This window comes from Danio rerio, chromosome 18 (assembly GCF_052040795.2).
Source record: "Danio rerio strain M-AB ecotype USA chromosome 18, GRCz13ab, whole genome shotgun sequence".
NCBI classification, from domain to species: Eukaryota; Metazoa; Chordata; class Actinopteri; order Cypriniformes; family Danionidae; genus Danio; species Danio rerio.
In genome coordinates, this window is record NC_141038.1 from 48,792,975 (window position 1) to 48,813,452 (window position 20,478).

At 35.3% G+C, this 20,478-nt stretch overlaps 2 protein-coding genes across 28 annotated transcripts in view; both read left to right on the plus strand.

Annotated features, from left to right (window-relative positions):
- Nucleotides 1–10,584, plus strand: part of cngb1a (cyclic nucleotide gated channel subunit beta 1a) — a 67,190-nt gene extending 56,606 nt beyond the window's left edge. For all 15 annotated transcript variants that reach the window (XM_087293439.1, XM_087293441.1, XM_087293447.1 and 12 more), the window contains 7 exons: nt 228–387; nt 459–556; nt 3,236–3,319; nt 3,511–3,629; nt 5,835–5,981; nt 6,429–6,603; nt 8,462–10,584. In XM_087293439.1, coding sequence (XP_087149565.1) covers nt 228–387; nt 459–556; nt 3,236–3,319; nt 3,511–3,629; nt 5,835–5,981; nt 6,429–6,603; nt 8,462–8,713 — 1,035 coding nt within the window. In that variant the 3' untranslated portion in view covers nt 8,714–10,584. The remainder of the gene's footprint in view (nt 1–227; nt 388–458; nt 557–3,235; nt 3,320–3,510; nt 3,630–5,834; nt 5,982–6,428; nt 6,604–8,461) is intronic.
- A 4,901-nt stretch (nt 10,585–15,485) lies between these two features.
- kifc3 (kinesin family member C3) overlaps nt 15,486–20,478 on the plus strand; it is a 66,123-nt gene continuing 61,130 nt past the window's right edge. For all 13 annotated transcript variants that reach the window (XM_087293498.1, XM_087293499.1, XM_087293480.1 and 10 more), the window contains exon 1: nt 15,486–15,671. The gene's annotated coding sequence lies outside the window, so the exon portion shown is untranslated. The remainder of the gene's footprint in view (nt 15,672–20,478) is intronic.

Genomic DNA, 20,478 nt, shown 5'->3' on the forward strand with positions numbered 1-20,478 from the left:
AATCTCAGATCAGAGGGATTTTCAACTCTCACCTTTTATATGTATTCATCATTTTTTGTTTGTTTTGAATCGTGTATTTATCCTATTATGTCAAATTGTTGTCCAATAAAATCTGTCCTGAAGTCTTTTGAGAGCCAAAGTGGCAGTGTGCCGATTCTTACTTTTCTTATTCACCTGATATCCCCATTGCGCTCTGGTAAAGTGTTGTTTTTGTGTGTTCTGTTCAGATGAGAGACGTGATCGGAGCCGCTACAGCAGGAGAAGCGTATTATAGACACTCTGTGGACAGCACTGTCAAATACATGACCTCCTACAGGATCCCCCGCGACGTCCAGAACCGCATTAAGACTTGGTATGACTACACCTGGAAGTCTCAGGGCATGCTGGGTAAGCAGAATGTGGTGGACGGCTTGCGTGGAGTGTGTTTGAACTGCGTTTAATGGTATGTCTGTATACAGATGAACAGGAGCTGCTCATCCAGCTGCCAGATAAGATGCGTTTGGACATCGCTGCTGATGTCAACTACAGCATCGTCAGTAAGGTGGCGCTCTTTCAGGTGACTCTTTCAGTCTTTTGTTTTTAATGAATAAAAAATAATGATTTACCTGTGCTGGAGCGTTCCTTTATATTTGAAAATGAACATTTGTTCGTCATTTATTCACGTTATATCCTCATTTATTCAAGAGATTATGTCAGAACTCTGAGAAATAAAGTTGCAGTTCTGAGTTATAAAGTCCGAATTCTGACTTAGGAGGCAGTTGCATGATATAAACTTGCAATGGGGGTATTATAGTTTAGTGCAATACTCAAAAATCTGACTTAATAACTTGCAATTCAGAGAATTAAGTCAGAATTGTGATTTTGCATCAAGCAATTCTGAGATCAATAGTCACATTATACTGAGGCGGTAATGTGCTTCTATACTTTAGTGATTTGGGGCTCTATTTTAATGATTTAGGTGTGAAGTCTAAAGCGCATTGCGCAAAAGCATTAAGGGCGTGTCCGAATCTACTTTTGCTATTTAAGGAGGGGAAAATGGGGTTTGCCCACATGGTATAACAGGGTTGTGCTTATTCTCTTAATGAGTTATGGATGTGTTTTGAGTATAACATGCATTAAATCAATCAGGGACTCATCTCTCTATCCCTTAAAGAGTCAGCTGCGTCGCACCTTGGCGCATTTTAATTACATGGCGGACTTTGTAAGTGAAAAAACTGAACACTTCACTAGCGAGAAAAGAGTTAAACAGACCATCTGCAGCGCAAGGATAAAGAACGAGCCTTCTCCATTCGGCCTCTTTACTTTCTCTTTACTTTACTTTTACTCTTTACTCCTTTACTTTTGTGGATAAGGGAACGGTGGAAACTCACTCCACTGAAGCGCAAAGATTTGTTTCAAAACTATTTTTAAATTCAGTTCTATTTTCCAGCAAATTAATAAATTAACATTAACAACTTAGTTTTAAAAGTGGTAAAAAACTGAGTTATACCCAAACACGCATACAATTCTTATGCTCCATGTGGTGGCATACGACTCCAAAACAAATTAAAATAAAAATATAAATGTGCACATAATAAATAACACTAATAGTAATAATAACATACAGAAGAAAATTGTCATGAATAAGCTGAAAAAAGCCCCCCGAGATGAAGAAGGCCTGGAGGCAGTGGTTTTTATATTTATGTAGAAAATAATAATTTTTGTAACATTTTAATCATTGTAACATTTTAATTGTAGCATTTTGGACCAGCATTGGGGCATAACTAACTCGATCTGCACTGGACTCTAGACCAGCTTTTAGTTGGTCAATGGCATGGCCTATTTCAGTTCTTCAAAACAGCAACGCTCCAACAATGCACCTTAACACACCTCCTTTATAGACCAGCACACTTGTATTGTGAAGCGGACGCTGACAAGGGAGGTGCGGATCCAGAATGCTCAGACAAGCAACAGTCCACAGAGGAGCCAACAGATGTATACAGGCAATCCAGAGTCGTGGTCATAAAACAGGCAGAAGGCAGGCGGCAAGCAACATAAACAAACAAAACAGTTGAAGTCAGAATTATTAGCCCCTTTGATTTTTTTTTCTCTTTTAAATATTTCCCAAAGGATGTTTAATAGAGCAAGGAAATTTTCACAGTATGTCTGATAATATTTTTTTCTTCTGGAGAAAGTCTTATTTTGGCTAGAATAAAAGCAGTTTTTTTTTTTTTAAACCAAGGCCAAAATTATTACCTCTTTTAAGCTATATTTTTTTGGATGGTGTATAGAACAAACCATCATTATACAATAACTTGCCTAATTACCCTAACCTGCCTAGTTAACATAATTAACCTAGTTAAGCCTTTAAATGTCACTTTAAGCTAGTTAAAATATCTTTTAAACCCATTATGTTTATAAATGTGTTAAAAAAAATTCTTCTCTCCGTTAAACAGAAATTGGGGAAAAAATAAACAGGGGGGCTTATAATTCTGACTTTACCTGTACCAGCAGATTTGTAGTCCTATGTGATCTGCGTGTTTACCAGCGATCTGTAAGGATTAGATCGCTCGTGATTGTGACAACACCCATGAGTCCACAAAGTGGATTTGTCTATTTAAACAATGTGGCACAAAACATGAAAATTACAGTTGCGCTGCTCTGAAAATAGCAACAAATCACGTCCTACAAGTACACGCCTTGCGCCTTATTGCTCTGGGTGTATGTTAGGGCCCTTTATGTTTCGTTAAATTGTTACATATTTACACTCTTCAAACATGCTGCAGCTCTCTTCGATTTTTATTGACGACAGTTACGCTAATCACGAATTTCTCTGAGCCTAAAAAAAAAAAAAGTTTATTATAGTATTTTTAATTAATAAAATGTGAACAAATTTGACATCACGTTCATAGTACCTTGTTTTTGCTCGTTTGTTTCTGAGACATTTGTGGTACTTTTTCTTTTACATTTTCAGCTTAGTCGCTTTATTAAGCTGGGGTTGCCACAGCGGAATGAACTGCCAACTTATCCAGCATATATTTTACACAATGTACATATGTTCTACAATGTAATATCTTTCTCTGCCTCCGAAAGCCTCTTTTCCAAACAGCTGTCAAACAGAGATTGCTTTTCACCTTTCAGTCAATTCACACTGGATCAACTCAATTTTTTTCTCATTGAATACCCAGTCAAAAACTTCATATTACGTTGTTTAAACAGCTTTAAAAACTTTGACTTCACCACTTGTTGATTACAGGGATGTGACCGACAGATGATATTCGACATGCTCAAGAGGTTGAAATCTGTGGTGTATCTTCCAGGAGACTTTGTCTGTGAAAAAGTGAGTAATTCGTCACAACATCTCCTATGGCTGCTGCTATGCGAAAACATTCGAAAAGCTAATGTGAGTGTGTGGCCAGAACATGTAAAGCTTGTGTTAGTAAAGGTCACATCAAACAGATGCCATGAAAGAGGCTTTTATCTGCCAGTGTTTTGAACTGACTCTTGTCCTGCTCGGGTCTCTGGCGTCAGGGAGAGATTGGCCGAGAGATGTACATCATCAAAGCTGGAGAGGTGCAGGTGGTCGGAGGGCCTGATGGGAAGACGGTGTTTGTGACTCTGAGAGCTGGCTCTGTGTTTGGGGAAATCAGGTGAGTGATTAATATTAAAGGCTTTAGTCTCGTTTCTAGTACAAATACCGTTTAATTAGCTCTCCTGAATTATTAGCCCCCTGTATATATTTTTTCGCCATTTTCTGTTGAAAGATTTTTAGGAAGCACAGTTCTTAACATACTGTAATAGTTTTAATAACTAATTTCTAATAACTGATTTATTTTATCTTTGCCATGATGACAGGACATACTATTTTACTAAATATTTTTCTAGATACTGGTATTCAGCTTAAAGTGACATTTAAAGGATTAACTAGGGTAATTTTGGCAAGTTAGAGTAATTAGGCAAGTCATTGTATAACGATGGCTTGTTCTGTAGACAATTGAAAGCAAATATTGCTTAAGGGGGCTAATAATATGGACCTTAAAATGGTTTCAAAAATAACAAAACTGTTTTATTCTAGCCAAAATAAAACAAGTAAGACTTTCTCCAGAAGAAAAAATTATTATAGGAAATACTACGAAAAATTCCTTGCTCCGTTGAAAACAATTTGGTTAATATTTAAAGAAAAATAATCACAGGAGGGCAAATAGTTCTGACTTCAACTGTATATAAAAATTTTGGTAACACTTTACTTAAAGGGGTGTTCATAAGATTTGCATAAAACCTTCATAAACATGACATGACATGACAATAAGATTTTATGCATGCTTATGACAACTGTTATTAAATGTCATTCCCTCAGTTATGTCATTTTAAATGCAAAGATGACCTTGTTTGTTATGACAACTTGACATAAACAAATACATCACAACCACAACTTTATCTTGTCATTACAACTTTACCTAACAGCATTTATGACAGCATAACTTGTCATAAATCTATCATAAACATGAGAGCCGGCTGTTAGCTCTCTGCAACTCTCTCGTGGTCAAGCTAAGCAGGGCTGTGCCTGGTCCTAACACCCCAGTATAGTGATGGGGACTCTATACTGCTCAGTGAGCGCAATCATTCGGATGAGACATTAAACCGAGGTCCTGACTCTCTGTGTTCGTTAAAGGATGTCCTTCGAAAAAGAGTAGGGGTTTAACCCCAGCACCCTGGCCAAATTTGCCTCTGTCCATCATTGGCCTCCTAACCATCCCCATATCATAATTGGCTTAATCACTCTGTCTCCTCTCCATCAATCAGCTGGTGTGTGGTGTGCAGTCTGGCACAATATCCAGGTGAATGCTACACACTGGTGGTTGATGAGGAGATTGCCCCAATGTGTAAAGTGCTTTAAGTGTCCAGAAAAGCGGTAAATAAATGTAAGGAATTAACTGTCATGAGGCATTATAATTGTGTTATGAATGTTTTTATGATCACTTTTTTAGTACAGCAAACTGTAGAACTAACACTGTAATTGAGATCAGGAAAAATATTAGTGACGCTGTTATAAAATTTAGTTTATGACAGATATATGAAAAGTTTTGTTGTCCTGGTAATGCCAAGATGTCATGACAAAGACAAAAAGAAGTTGTGAAGTATTTGTTTATGTCAATTTTTTTTTGTTTTTTTTTTTGTTTTTTTAAGGTTGTATGAATTCTTTTTTTAATAGCTGTTTCCATCCATCTAAACTTTACATGCAATAAAAAAACATGCATAAACTACGATGGAAACAGTTTTACTGAAAAAATTCCATTATGCGCATTAAAAGGGTCATGCGATTTTGTTAAAAGAGATCATGTGATCGGAAAAATGTGTGTGAATCAACAAACCAGCAGGCTGAGCACACTGTACAACATCCTCAATGTTGTTTTGGTCATTCTAAAACATCTTAACCATTTCAGTATTAGTGTTATTATATTATTAATGACCTCCAGAATAGACAAGAGCACCTGTGCTCCGCGTCTCACACCTTCGAACACGCGTTCATTGCGTGTCTGCATTATTTTCTGAGGTGCAAGTTATTTATTAAATAAAAAAAAGATTCACACAGCTTCTCCTACCACTGCAAATTCTGTTTTTACTGTTGATATTTGGTGCCAGTTGATTAGGAAGTGACAATTTTGTTCTCTTTGACTTGTTGGATGGATGCGCTGCTTTATTCGCACGTCTTTTATGCGATAATATAGTTTTGAGCATAAATTGAATTTGCATCTTTGGATGAAAACATAGCTAATGACATGTACAGAACTTTACCTGAATAATGAATTGAAGTTTTTATGTGTATGCTTTTGTGTGTGTGTCCACTCCATCAGTTTGCTGGCAGGTGGTGGTGGAAACCGACGAACAGCTAATGTAAAAGCGCATGGTTTCGCTAACCTCTTCATCTTGGACAAGAAGGACCTGGCAGAGATCTTAGTGCACTATCCCGAATCCCAGAAACTGCTGCGCAAGAAGGCCAAGTGAGGGGTTCAAACCTCAACCAAAAGCACCAGCAAACCTCTCTCACACACACACACACACACACAACATCCAGCGTAGGGGTCTGAGCCATTGACAGCTCTGTATCACACTCACAGATCTCCTAGTGCTAGCGATTAGCCTTGTTTACCAAACATCTTGTGTTTTCCTCTCATGTAGTATCTCTTTTCATTTGTATCTTTCTCTTCTCCACCTCCACCAATGAGAAACTCAGTGTTTGTTAGTTTATTACAGAAAAAGGTAATCGTAGTCACATGATGTTCACCGATGGGATCAATTTACTGTGTCTGTGTGTGTGATGAATGATGTTATGTAAGTGTTTAAGTGTCGCCTCAAATCTCAAAATCCTGTTACAGTCTCAGCGACGTACATGTTTGTTTAAAACACAACCTCCTGTCTTCTTAATGAGTTTGTCTTTTTTTCTGTAGGAAGATGTTGACCAAAGATAAGAAGCCTGCAGAAGCGAAGGGCGAGGTTAAAGACACGGGTGAGGTTATTCCTCAGCGGCCCGAGACTCCCAAACTCTACAAGGCAGCCCTAGAGGTCGCAACAGGACAAACGTTTTCCCGGCTGAAGGAGGCTTATAAGGGAGCAACTCTAGAGGTATTTATTTATAGCCTGCTGTCGTGATGCCTTAGGCCAAAAGCATGTTCTGAAAGCCAAAAGCAATGGGTGACCGTCAAAACAACTGATCATTAAAGGTCCCATGGAGTGCTTTGAAATATGCATTTTTATTCAGTGTTTGACATAATCTTTACTGAAACATGAAGAGAGGGTGGGACTTAGAGTAGCTCCTCCCTTTTTTTTAAAAACACCCAATAGTCTTGTGTTTTGTTTTATCACCGCTTTGCCAGTGAGAACACTTGAGCTCAAGTGCATCAAATGAAAAACAGCGTCTTGATAGGGGGCAGGGCATGTCAGATGTAGAGCATTTAATTGGTCAGAAGATTTGATGAGAAAATGAAGTATGAAGTGACGAGAATAAACTGTTCATGCGAAAGTGACAAACTACAATCTTTACATGTTTATATCAGTTCAGTTTTACATGTTTATATCAGTTTTATATCTTCTAAACATGAATTTTGTCACTGTTTTGGAGCACACTAGCTTACAGGTATCTTAAAAGCTAACAATACTGATACTGACATATAAACAACTTTATTTTAATTTCATGGGACTTTTAAAAGTGCAGTGGGTGATTGTCTTTTGTAATAATGGTTGTTGTTCCTTGTGAAAAATCTCTTCACACCACCATTAAACGAAGTGTATTTCTATGTATTTTAATAATTTGTGGAAAGTGTAGAACCAGAAAAAGTTTGTCTAATCAAAACGGTCGGTCTGAAAATGATGATTGCTGTGACAGGATTCCCACACTTCTATAAAGTTCTTAAATTTCAGACTTATGGATTGAAGGCCTGAAAAACACCTAAAATCAAGCACAGGTCCTTGAATGTACTTGAATTAAATTTGAAATGAAGTTTGTTTATGGTGTTATTTCAGCAATTTTACCGTGTTGCCTGTTTTTTATTATGAATTGGGTAAAATAAATTGTCCTGGCAGTGGCAAATGTCTTTGGTTGTAAATTTTATTTTATTACAATATTTAAGTTTAGATTAAAAATATAACTGCTAAAATGTTATAGGAATATGTTTTTTTCTTGTTTATACACTAAATTAATTAATGCAACTCTTTTAAAATCCAAATTTTTGTGCATAAACATGCACAAAATATATATATATATATATATATATATATATATATATATATATATATATATATATATATTATATTATATATATTGTGCATGTTTATGCACAAAAATTATGATTTTAAAAGAGAGTATGATTTTATATATATTATTATTATATATATTATATATATATACAGAGTGTCCGCGAGGTCTTAAAGAGTATTAAAAGTTGATAAATCAGTATTAAATCAGTATTAAAAAGTTTTAAACCTTTTTTATGAGGTCTAAAATTTTGTTCAATTGTTGTCCAAAGTATTTGACTGAAGAGAGTTTTCCTCCCAATATTACCAACAGAGTGTTCTTTCTGAGTTCTGTTGCATGATTGTTCTCCATTGACTTATTTAACTAAAGCTCTTTATTAGCAACTGTTTTATTAAGTTAAAGGTTTGATACTGATTAGAACTTGAAGTGGCGATGAGGTCTTAAAATATTCTGAGAAGGTCTTCAAAAAGAAGTCCTGCATATACCCTGATTTATATATCAGTACACCACAGTATTCAACATTCGAAGTGGATCAAAATAGTTTGTCAAATTGATCCAAGAAAAGATAAAATGTGTGTTTTTCAATAGTTTTAGGACAACTTTTATGAACGTTTTTATCTACTTCAACTCTTGACTACTATATATATTTACCAAGTATCATTAAAAAATAATTAAAAGATTGCTAACCTCTACTTTCCGACAAACCATCTCTGTCTCTCTGTCTGTCAGCCGTCCACCCCTATATCCGGCATGAGCTCCACAGGTCCAGTGCCGCCACCATCCCCCATGCACCGCCGGTCCCCCATTCCCCGGCCTCAAATTCTAGATGAAGACGACATGGTGTCCGAGACCACCGACAGCACCGTGATCATTCGCATGACTCCCCGCGTAGAGGGAGAGGAGATTCTGTCTGTGGAAATCAGTCCTGCGGAGGGAGCAGAAGCAGAGATGGAGGAGCCCCAAAAAACTGAAGACAAGTGACGAAGAGGACGAGGACTAAGAGAAGAGTAGGGAAAGAGTAGAAGGCTTGAAGAAAAGCCCAATGCATGCAATCCATGTTATGCTTTTTGTGTTATTAATGTGCAGGTGAAAGTCATCTTTGCTTTTCAAAAAGGTCAAGACAAACTTGGTTATAGGCAAAAAAAATCCCAGTGGAGCTGAGCTGCAACAAAATGCAATTCCTGCAAAGGGTTTTTGTCTTGTTTTTAGTCCAAATATCTAAAATAAATCTTAAATCGAAGCATTTTGTAAACAAAAAAATATATATTTATATGATATATAAAGTATATCAAAATTAAGCGATTTTAAGCAAAATAATCTGCCAATGGGGTAAACATTGGCAGATTATTTAGCTTGTTTTAAGGAGAAACTCACTTAATTTTGATTCATTGTTTGTGAAAACAAGACTATATTTTTAGTTTGTTTTGAAAATGCTTCTTGATTTAAGAATTGTTTGATATTTGGACTGGAAACAGGACAAAAACTCAAAGTAAGAAGATGTTACTACAGGAACTCTATGGGCTGTAAATATTTGAAACTCACATTCAAGATTATACATATACACATATATATCATAACCTACTGTAATATTTAAAGCCCTTTGATTGGCCTTGAGGTTGTCTAGAAGTAAAAAGTCTCTCATTTTTGTGTTATTATTTGATGGTGGAGTGTATCTGGGGAGTATTCCAGAATGAAAGGTTAACTTATAGTCATGTAAACAACAGGTTGAACTATAGCAGGGGTTCTCAGAGCAAGAATACTTTGCAGATCACCACCTACTAGAGGCTTGTGCAATCTTTTTTCCCCCAATATTTTTAATCATTTTAAATTATTAAGAAGAACTATATGTATGTAAAAATAATAATAATTATTGGCTAAATTATAAACAGTGCTTGCAATAAAAATATTGCAGTCGTCTTATATTAAAGGGGGGGCTATTATGCAAAAATCACTTTTATAAGGGGTTTAAACAGCGTGGCAACATTCTGTGAATATAACCAGCTTCTGTGAAAGATATGTTATTATTTTTTTTATAATCACACTTGATAAAAACAGTCTGCAGAAACACTTTGATTGACATTCTTTTTTTGTACGTGTTATCAGAGGGGGAAAGCCCCACCCATTAATGATGATTTCTCCCTCATTAGCATAGGATGATAGTCTTGTTTTTGAATCTGCCACTATGCTGACACACAGGCATCTGTAGCTCCGCCCTCTTTTGAAAAGAGCACAATTTCAGTTGAATTTAAAGCGACAGTTACCAACATTCAAAGAGTTATAAAACCTTATTTGTGTTTTATTTTGTTTGCATTTTTTTTAGCTGAAATGTCACACACAAACACACACACACACACGCACAAACACACAAACACACACACACACACACACACACACACACACACACACACACACACACACACACACACTAGGGACATCATAGACTTATTTTACATCTTGTAAAAAGGGGTGCAATGGGTCCTCCTTTAAGAATTTTTTTCAGCTATTTTGATTATATAGATGCATTTTTAAATGTTTTGAGTGCAGATCTATGATGCATGTTTAATATTTATATTTCAATTGTTTTGCATTTTTGTGAAAATTTTTGACATTTTCCTATAAAATTTAGTTTATTTATTTTATTTTTAACAATCTTTATGCAGTGATGCCATTAAAAGAATTGTAGTTTCTACAACCAAATCAAACGTTTGTTGGGTAATGTGAGAATACCCAAGGTATTGTCAACAAACCCAAATGCAATATAATATAATTTCCTCCCAATGATATTGATAGCCTCATCAATAGGAAATGTGACACTGAATACCTCTGAAAAGTAAACTGAACTAAACCATTCATTCATTTATTTTTCTTCAGCTTAATCTCTGATTTATCAGAGGTCACCACAGCGGAATGAACCGCCAACTACTCCATATTTTTTACACAGCAGATGCCCTTGCAGCCGCAACGCAGTACTGGGAAACACCCATACACTCTCACATTCACACACACACACTCATACACTACGGCCAATTTAGTTCATCCAATTCACATGTCTTTGGACTGTGGGGGAAACCGGAGCACCCTGAGGAAACCCACACCAGCATGGGGAGAACATGCAAACTTCACACAGAAATGCCAACTGGCCCAGCTGGGACTTGAACCAGCGACCTTCTTGCTGTGAGGCGACAGTGCTTACCACTGAGCCACTATGCCACCCATAAAGCATAACCTGCTCCAGTTATTTACATAACAAAAAAGTTACTGTTACTGTAAACTTGCGTGGCAAAATCTGCTTTCTGGATTACCCCCCTAGACTCAGCACTTCTAGGACACTCCCCCAACCTCCAGACAAACAGCCCTGTCCCAAATCTCACACCATTGGCTGATGTTTAAAATGCTTCACAGTATTTACATATTCCAGTAACTCACAGTTTTTATGCTGGGAATTAGGGTATTTTAGACTTCACCTTTAATGTCCCTCTAAGGACTACGATGGATGTCCCAGACGGAAAGGGTCATTAGGGTCAGCAGAACTCCCTGTGTAATGGAAAGTAATCTTGACTGTTTTCCTTTAACGCCAAGTCCGCCTGCTGCTTTTCATTGCTACATCCTGTCTGTTGCTGCCTTAGCTGATTCCCTCTGTACACACATTTACTTACTGACCCTGTACAGTTACAGTATATTGCTCTGGGTGTGAAACAGACAATTTACCACCCAAAATATGAAAAATTAAGGCATAGTTTACTCAGCATTTCATTCCTGTTTGACTTTCTTAATTTTGCGGAACATTAAAGTCTTTTACAGAAAAAATGCATTAGCATCTCATTAGCTCAAAATGACCTGTGAAACACACACACTTTCACTGTCATGTGTATTTCAATTACTGTATGTTTCATTTGTGTTCCATTAAGCTCATGAGATGCTTTGTGAATTTTTATGTAGTATTAATATTAATTTAAAGAAAGCATAAATGTATTAATATGAAAATAATATTTTCAAAATAATAATTCCTACCCACACACTCCCATTTTTTAAACACTGCCAGAATTTTAAATCTGGGGTAAATTATATTAGTTGCATTAAATAGACTTTATTTATTTTACATTGCTTTATTTAATATTTTTTACTTTTATTGCTTTATTTATTCTTTTTGTAAGGTGAGCCTAGAGAGCTTTCTTAATTTTGCTGAACGTTGATGTCTCTTACAGAACTTAATATCACCTGCGAAACACACACATTTCCTAAACATGTCATCTGTATTTCAGTTGTGTTTCATTAAGCTCATGATATCCTCATGGTTTTCCATAATATTAATCTTTAAAATATTAAGACATTAAAGTATATTTATAAATATTTATTATTATTATTATTAGTTGCGTTAATAATAACAATAGTAATAATAATTAATAATTCCATCACACCCACTCCCAAATTTTAAATCTGAGGTCAATTATATCAGTTGCATTAAATACACTTTTACATTGTTTTTCATTACATTTTTTCTTTATTTTAATTTATTTGTATTACTTTATCATTTATTTTTTGTAAGGTGAGTCTACAGAGCTTTCTTAATTTTGCAGAATGTCGACGTCTCTTGCAGAAAAAAACCAAATGAGCAACTCATGATTTTAAAATCACATGCGAAACACATTTTCAAAGCATTTCATGTCTATTTCAATTGTATTTCATTAAACTCAAAATATTCTCATGTTTTTCTGTAATATTAAACTTTAATACATTAAAAAATTAATGTATTTTTTACAAATAGTTAATATTATTTTTATTATTATTATTATTATTAACAACAACAATAATTATATTTAATACCAATCCACCCACTCCCATTTTTTCAACATTTTTAAATCTGGGGATAATTATATTAGTCACATTAATAATAATAGTAATAATCCTATCCCCCCACTTTTATTTTTTAAACACTGCCATTGTAAATCTGGGGATAATTATATTAGTTGCAATAACTACCCTTTAACATTGCTTGATTCAATATTCCTTTATTTTTATTGCTTTATTTATTCATTGTTATTTGTAAGGTGAGGCTAGAAAGCTGTAAAATATATTATTGCTCCCTCAAAAGCCATTTCTGTGTACTTTGATAAGTACTACGAGTACTAATCAATTATGAATGATTTTTTTAGTGTTTCCAGGTCACTTCATGTTGAACTGCAAGTGTGAATGAGCACAAGCCAATCTATAAATGGAAAGTCACTGCATACTATTCAGTTCTATTAGTTTAGAATCATTAATTAGAGTATCAGACTACACTTTTTTGGCGCGTGAGGTGGGGGGTGAACAGGAATTGACTTGATTGTATGTAACAGCTGGTCTATTTTTGTCAACAAAATGTAAGGAAGTTTGTTTAACACTAATTACTGTGACAGTATAGCTTATTTTTGGTTCCAGAGGAGAAGGACTAACCCATAAAGTTTTTGTTTTGGGCACTGACAGTTTTAACTACATCCCTGGACATGTGTGAGAGGGAAAAATCATAAATAGGTCAAATTAACTGTGTAAATGCTCCTGGAAATCACTTATCCAAGTAAAACTCAGACTTAGATATTCACACAGACAGGAAGAGCACCGGAAGAATGAGCAGTTTTTCATTGTTCCTTTCTTGCTCCATAAGTCCAGAGGCAGGAAAAGCGGGAATCTAAGGGACAATACTGGGTTTAAGTGAACAATCAAAATATAATCTGTTGCAATAAAGGGAGAGTTCATCCAAAAAATGAAAATTTACTCACCTTCAAGTGGTTCCAAACCTTTATGAGTTTCTTTTTGGTCTGTTGAACATAAAATAAGTTATTTTGAAGAATGTTAGAAACTGGTAACCATTGACTACCATAGGAAAACAAAATACTATGGAAGTCAATGGTTAGCTATTTCCAACATTTGTTTATATATCTTCTTTTGTGTTCAACAGAAGAAAAAAAAGGTTTGGAAGAAGTGAAATTATGTTTGAATTTTCATTTTTGGGTGAATTTAGGTAAGTTTACAAACACTCTAAAAAAGAAACATAATTATTTTTAAAAAAATGTCTGATGGTAAATCATACTAAATGTTTTTAGGTCGTTACGATTACCTAAATCATTAACATTTGCTAAATGCCAGAATAATGAGATAATTTTTTTGAGATTTCAAAAGTTTACAAACATTTCCTTGGTATTTTTTAGCTTTGCTTTTAAACTGTATAACTGTGGTCAAATGTTTTGGGTATCCTTCCACAAGCTTCTCACAATAGTTTGTGGGAATTTTGGCCCTTTCCTCCCGACAGATTTGGTGTAAACCAAATCTTGCTCGCACAAGCTTTTCTAACTCTGCCCACAAATTTTCTATAGGATTGAGGTTAGGGCTTTGTGATGGCCACTCTAAAACATTCACTCTTTTGTCCTTAAAGCACATTTTAACTAATTTGGCAGTATGCTTAGGGTCATGGTCTGTTTGGAAGACCCATTTGTGGCCAACTTTTAATTTCCTGGCTGATGTCTTGAGATGTTGCTTCAGTATTTCTACATACATGGACCAGTCCCTCCTGCAGCACATCAGCCCCACAACATGATGCTGCTGACCCCCCACCCTCCACTTCACAGTTGCAATGGTGTTCCTAGGCTTGTAAGCTTTCCTCTTTGTCCACCAAATGTAACACTGGTCATTATGGCCAAACAGTTCAATCTTAGTTCCATCAAACCACATGACATGTCAAAAATTATTCGTTTTCCCAGTGTACTATAAGTCCGTTTGGACTATACAGTTGTGAATACTAGAGGTAAACCGCTGTGCATACAGTAAGTGAATCATTATGCATATTTTTTCTAAAGCTGTTTATATCACATGTGAAACTATGGTTTCTTCCATAAGGATTGTAATTAAATGTGGTATTTCTTAACAGAATAGAGGTGTGATGACTTATGCTGAGTTCATTATCATGTAATATCTCTGTCTGAAAACATATCTAATCCCAAAGATTTGGTTATTAAAATATGTCTATAGACCTGGGAGCAAAAATGGGTTTAAGTGCTCATTGTCACAATAATTACATTCAGTCACATTTAAACCCCTGGGAACACTTATAAAGTTGTGTAGACTCTTGTGAAAACAAAAGACTGCTTTTATAATACATTGATTTAGTAGTATGCCTGTGTATGTTTTACGCTGCACAGTATCCAGACATCTTTTTCATTGCAAAGTATGTTAAAGGTTTTTAAATTGTTTAAAAAATTCTAGTTTTCTAGCTATTTAATAAAGAAATGCTAGATTAGATAATTATAATGCAGAATCTTTTCACATTCTCCCCTACTTTTGTATATTAAGTAATCTTCAGCATTTTTTAAAGTCATTAAAAGGTTATTTAATTTCAGAATTTAAATCCTGGATTTTTTTTACTCTCTCAAATGTATAGACCCCAAGCATTGTAAATGTGTACATTTCTATGACTTTTATTAAACCAGCTTGGATGTACCCTAAAACACAGCCTATACAGTCGTATTAAAATTAAATGTTGTTCAACAATTTTCCTCAGTATACAAATGCTTCTTTGAACGCAATTTAGTTGTATCTTTGTAAATAAAAGACTTCTTACTGTATTGACAGCAGTGTTGTTTTTATAACGTATCTTTTTAACATCGTGAGGGCTGACTGCAGTTTGAGCTAATGAGGACAGAAAACTCTCTGATAGGATGAGAAGCGCGCACATTTTTTTCCTGAAGCGTTTACGTCACTGCAGTCAGTCAGCTGTGCGCGCGCTCTCGTGCTGTTCATTTCTCTCAGACGTGTTTTTCTTCGCTTCACGAGAGACTACTAAACTTTCAGCTCCGTAAACAGAGGAATAAAACACTACTTTTCGAAAAGAGTGGAGTGAAACGAGAAGGAAACCGGGTACGGAGGAAACAGAGGGCGGAGGAAGGAGTTTGGCGTGCTGGCCTGAGACGTAAGCACATTCTTTCACTGATAAATCTCACATGCTTCATACTTCATGCTTGTATAGTGAAACCATGGGACTGTATGAAAGACAAGTGCAGCTGTCGTGGTTCTAGCCAATTCTGTCATTCGCCAGAGCCGCAAACTCGTTTAATAAAGTCAATATAAGTCAGAACATCCTGTCACATAAACTAAACATCCTGTTTCTTTGGTCAAATTAAAATATGTTTGCATTCCCTGGAAGCAGAAAAGCGGTAAATGTCTTAAAGGGATAGTTCACCAAAAAAGAAAACAGTTTAATTTACTCCCTATTAAGTAAATACTCGACCTCAAGTTGTTGTTTAACCCCTTGTAAGATTCTTCTGTTGAACACTAAAGTAGGCTATATATTTTGAAGAAAGCTGCAAACTTGTAACCATTGACTGCATAGTAGGAAAACAAATACTATGGAAGTAAATGGTTAGAGCTTATTTTATTTATTATTTTATTTATTTTTTTATTTTTTCAGATCTTTTGCGTTTGTAGCAAGAAAAGAATGACAAAATTTCAGATTTAAGTGAACTTCCCCTTTAAAAGAAGTCACCTGTGTATTCTCTAGTCTAAACAGTTATTATCATTATACTGTACATAGTCCTATACATGCTTGCATACGCCTGATTTTAGGTTTTAACTTGTAAATCAGAGTTTACACAGAATTATTTTGGGTGTATCAAAGCCCGGGTGTGCCTGAGAGAAATCCAACGGATGTTCTTAACTAGTCAACATGTCAGATACTTGTACAAGTCACATCAGTTAGTTTAGACTTTTCTAAAATGTCCTGAGGTGTTTCTTTGGTTGGACGGTGTCTCTAGTTGTTAATTTAACGTAATTATGTTGAGTGTAAATGCTGATCTGATAAATCCATGACAAGAGAACAGTGTGTACTGTTTGCAACTCCAGTTGTTTATGCGCATGAGTCGGTCATGCAAAAAAGGAAAATGAGTATGGTTTACTCTGTTATCTAAAGTTTCATCCTCACCAATATGATGATGAAGCTTAAAACAGCTTTCTGCATGAGATCAAAATTGCAGATTGTCGGGCTTAAAGGGATAGTTAATCAAAAGATGGACATTTACTCACTATTTACTGTCCCTCAAGTGGTTTTAAACCTTTAGGATTTTTTTTTCTTTTGAATACAAAAGATACAGGGCTCAGCATAAATAAGTACACCCCATTTTGAAAATTAATACTCTTATCCAGTTCGAAAGTGAATATTGCTTATATATTGGTGCATTTGAACAAAACAGAATTAATAAAAATGTATGCAAAATATTGCACAAAATTAAAATCACAAACTACAACATTTCAACAAAGTTGTATATTTTTTTTGTTTCTCTTAATTTTTGCTATTTTTGAACATGTTTTTTTAATATTTTTCCCTAACATATACATTTTGGCTACTCATTTTTTAACAGTTATTGTAAGTTATTTTGTTAGATTAGCTCCAGATTTAGCTTTAGTACTGACTAAACTAATGTATATGCACAAATATAATGTTTTACAGCATCCTGTAGAAAATATTAATTTAAATGAGAGATTTGTGAGGGATGTACTCGTATATGCTGAGCACTATATTATGAAGAAAGCTGAAAACTTGTAGCCATTGACTTCCTTAGTATGAAAAACAAATGAAAGTGAATGGTAACAGATGTCCAGCCTTTTTCTCAATATATATATATATATATATTTTTTTTTTTTTTTTTTTTTTTTTTTTTTGTTCAACAGAAGAAAGAAACTCATTAAGGTTTATAACCATTTGAGTGGTTGGAAGAGAGTAAACAGTGAATTTTTTTTTTTCAGGGGGAGAAACAATTTCTTTAAAGTACAAGTTATTTCACTGACAAAATGCCTGTTTTGGTAATCTTTAATCCACTCTGCAATGCATAAATAAGTGTCTGGTTTAGCTGGACTTTAAAGTAACGAAGTAAAGAAGCAAAAAAGGTAACCTTTTTTTCCACATATCTTAATATAACTTTCTGAAGCATTTATGAAGGAGGGGTACAATTTTTAATTCATGAATGAATCATGAACTTGATTCACATCTGGTAGGTTTGGTTCGATTTAAATGAACTGTGTGAATGCTGTCGGCCAAAACAAGTCGATCCCGGTCCATGGATATTGTATTCACACTGTTTCCCTTTGTTTGATCCAGAAGACAAAAGAATGATATACGGTATAGTGCTGTATCTAAATCACTTAGTGTTCACACTGTCAGTTTTAGGGCTGCATTCTTTCACTCTTGCTTATCTGGTTGTAATGAACAATGTGAAAAGTTAGATCCAAATTTTGTTGTGCATCAAACAAGAGGATCAAGACCTGTATGGCAGGTTTCACACTTATCATTTAATTGTACTTATTGGTTCCTTTAAAAAGATGCATTTGGTCCTGGCTTAGTGTTCAGTCTGTTTTTGAATTTGCAAACAGGACCAAACACTCAAGCTTAACTAGATTTTCTCTCATAGTTGCTATTTACAATTCAGTGGAAATTTCGCTTCTCCTTGCAGCAGATCTTCACTTCTGTGTAACAGTGGAATTTAAGTCGTTTTAAGCTGATTAATAATACTATTGCATGTCGGTACACACTATGGACACAATTAGCCCTGCACGCTGGAGTTAAAGAGCCCATATTATACATGAAATAGGGTCATATTTTGGTTGTAAGGGTCTCCAACAACAGTCTAATATGCATGCAAGGTCAAAAAACACTTTCATGGTCTTATAATCTGCATTTATTTTTACCTAATTATCCCAGCGACTCCCGTATGAATCTCCTTAAACAAAGCAGCACGCGTTGCGTTTTTAACGTGGCTTTGCACGCGATATGAGAATATAGCGAGTTAATCTGATACAGTACATGCGGTTACAAGTAACAAATCACAACTAAATACATTTGCAAGCTAGAGTAAACGAGGCAACTTTAATCGCACGTACTTACACTTGAGAAATGGAGGAAGAAACCCATCCTGACATGTCCAGCAGTAAGTTACTCTTTACTGATCCTTCCTTTAACAAACGCTGATGAAGTATTCTTTGTAGCATGTAGTTTCCAGAAGTTTCCAGTAGTTTCCAACTGCTTGGTTATAATGCTGAGGTTTCATCTTTGGGTAGAGACTCGATAATATCCATCTGCGGTGTGACTTCAATCGACCGGCATGTTTGTGTGTGTGTGTGTGTGTGTGTGTTTGTGGGTGTGTGTGTGTGGGTTTCTGTGTCAGAGGGCGGGGCCGCAGGTTTCAAATCTCCCGGGTTTGCGCGTGCACGTGAATAACTTGGTTTCGTTCTTACGTCATGGCGAAACACCTAATGACTCTGTATTAAGGCGACTCGTTTGAAGCACTATGAGTCGACTCTTTTATAGATGAATCAACCGTTTTAAACACTGTACACTAACAGATTTAAGCCTTAGCTGGATACTTTACTTCACTTAGAGCTGTGTTACACACTACATGGAAGGGCATTTTCAAAAACCCATAATATGGGCTCTTTAAGAAACCAAGAGGACTGAAATACAAGTGTGAACACACCCTAAATTATAAGTGAACTGTCAGAATGGATTATCTGTCAACTAGCATAATCCTGTTCTCACAGATTCCCTGATCTAAAGATTATCATTTAATTATTCCTTTTTACCTAACAGTACAATCAAATGAAAGATCTTTCACTTAGATTTTGTTTAGGTACTATTTAAATGACAGAATAAGTTCTTTTGAGTTATCTATTATAATCATTTGTTATTGTATTGCACCACAGCAATGCTTTTTAGTAGTAAACTTCATTCTGACATATTGCAGACAGAACTTCATCAGTTTTCATATGTAAGATTTGCTGTTTGAGGGTACTACCAAGTAGACATGTTTGGCCGCTTTGTCCAGTAAGTACTGTCATTCCCGAATGTGCCCTCAAGTACATTCCTCAATGAGGAGTCAGTGAAAACAGACTATGGCACTGACGCGTTTCCTCTTAGAGCTGTGTGTGTGTGTGTGTGTCTCTGTGTGTGTGTGTGTGTGTGTTAAGGTGGAGTTTGCACCAACTGTCACTTGTTTGCTGTCAAAATGGATGTCTGTCATGTCTTGTTTTCCTCAGGCCAAGGAAGCTGACCGAGCAAATTCCTATAAAGCTGTTGTGTAAAGTGAAACTTGCACAGAAACTGTAGTGTGTCTGATTTGTAAGTGAATCATTTGCTTCCGTTGATTTTTCTAAGTCTGAATGATTCATTAGCATATCAGGTTGGCGTACATTTTTACCGACACCATTTTCAACTTGTAAACAAATCTTTTTTGTGCATTTTGCCATTTTTTTTACACCATAAATTTATTGCAAGGGTTATTGTCTTGATTTTTAGTGACAATTGTAAATATTTTACATAAAGTTGTGCAATATATAGATAATTATCGAAATATTAATCACAATGGTTTGCCATAAATGTGAAATTTAATAGAAAATTTAATGAAGAATCTATTATACCTTCTGTTAGCAAGAATTCTTAGCATTTCAGACAATGTACAGAAGTTATTTACATATCAGTGCACATCTCCGATACCAAGCCAATGGTATTTTGCTGTTTATTTTGTTTAAAAATCTATAAGTCTGTATTAGTATGGATGCTGAAATATGTCCAAACAACTAAATCAGTGTCATGCAGTAAATCCGACAGTAAAGAAGTTTTTTTCTGTTTTGTCTCCAGTTTGTTCTTGATATAACAATATAGTAGAGCTAAGTGGTGGTGATTTATTTAAGTTGTGGAATTAATGTTGATAGAAAAACCATTGTCATTAAGC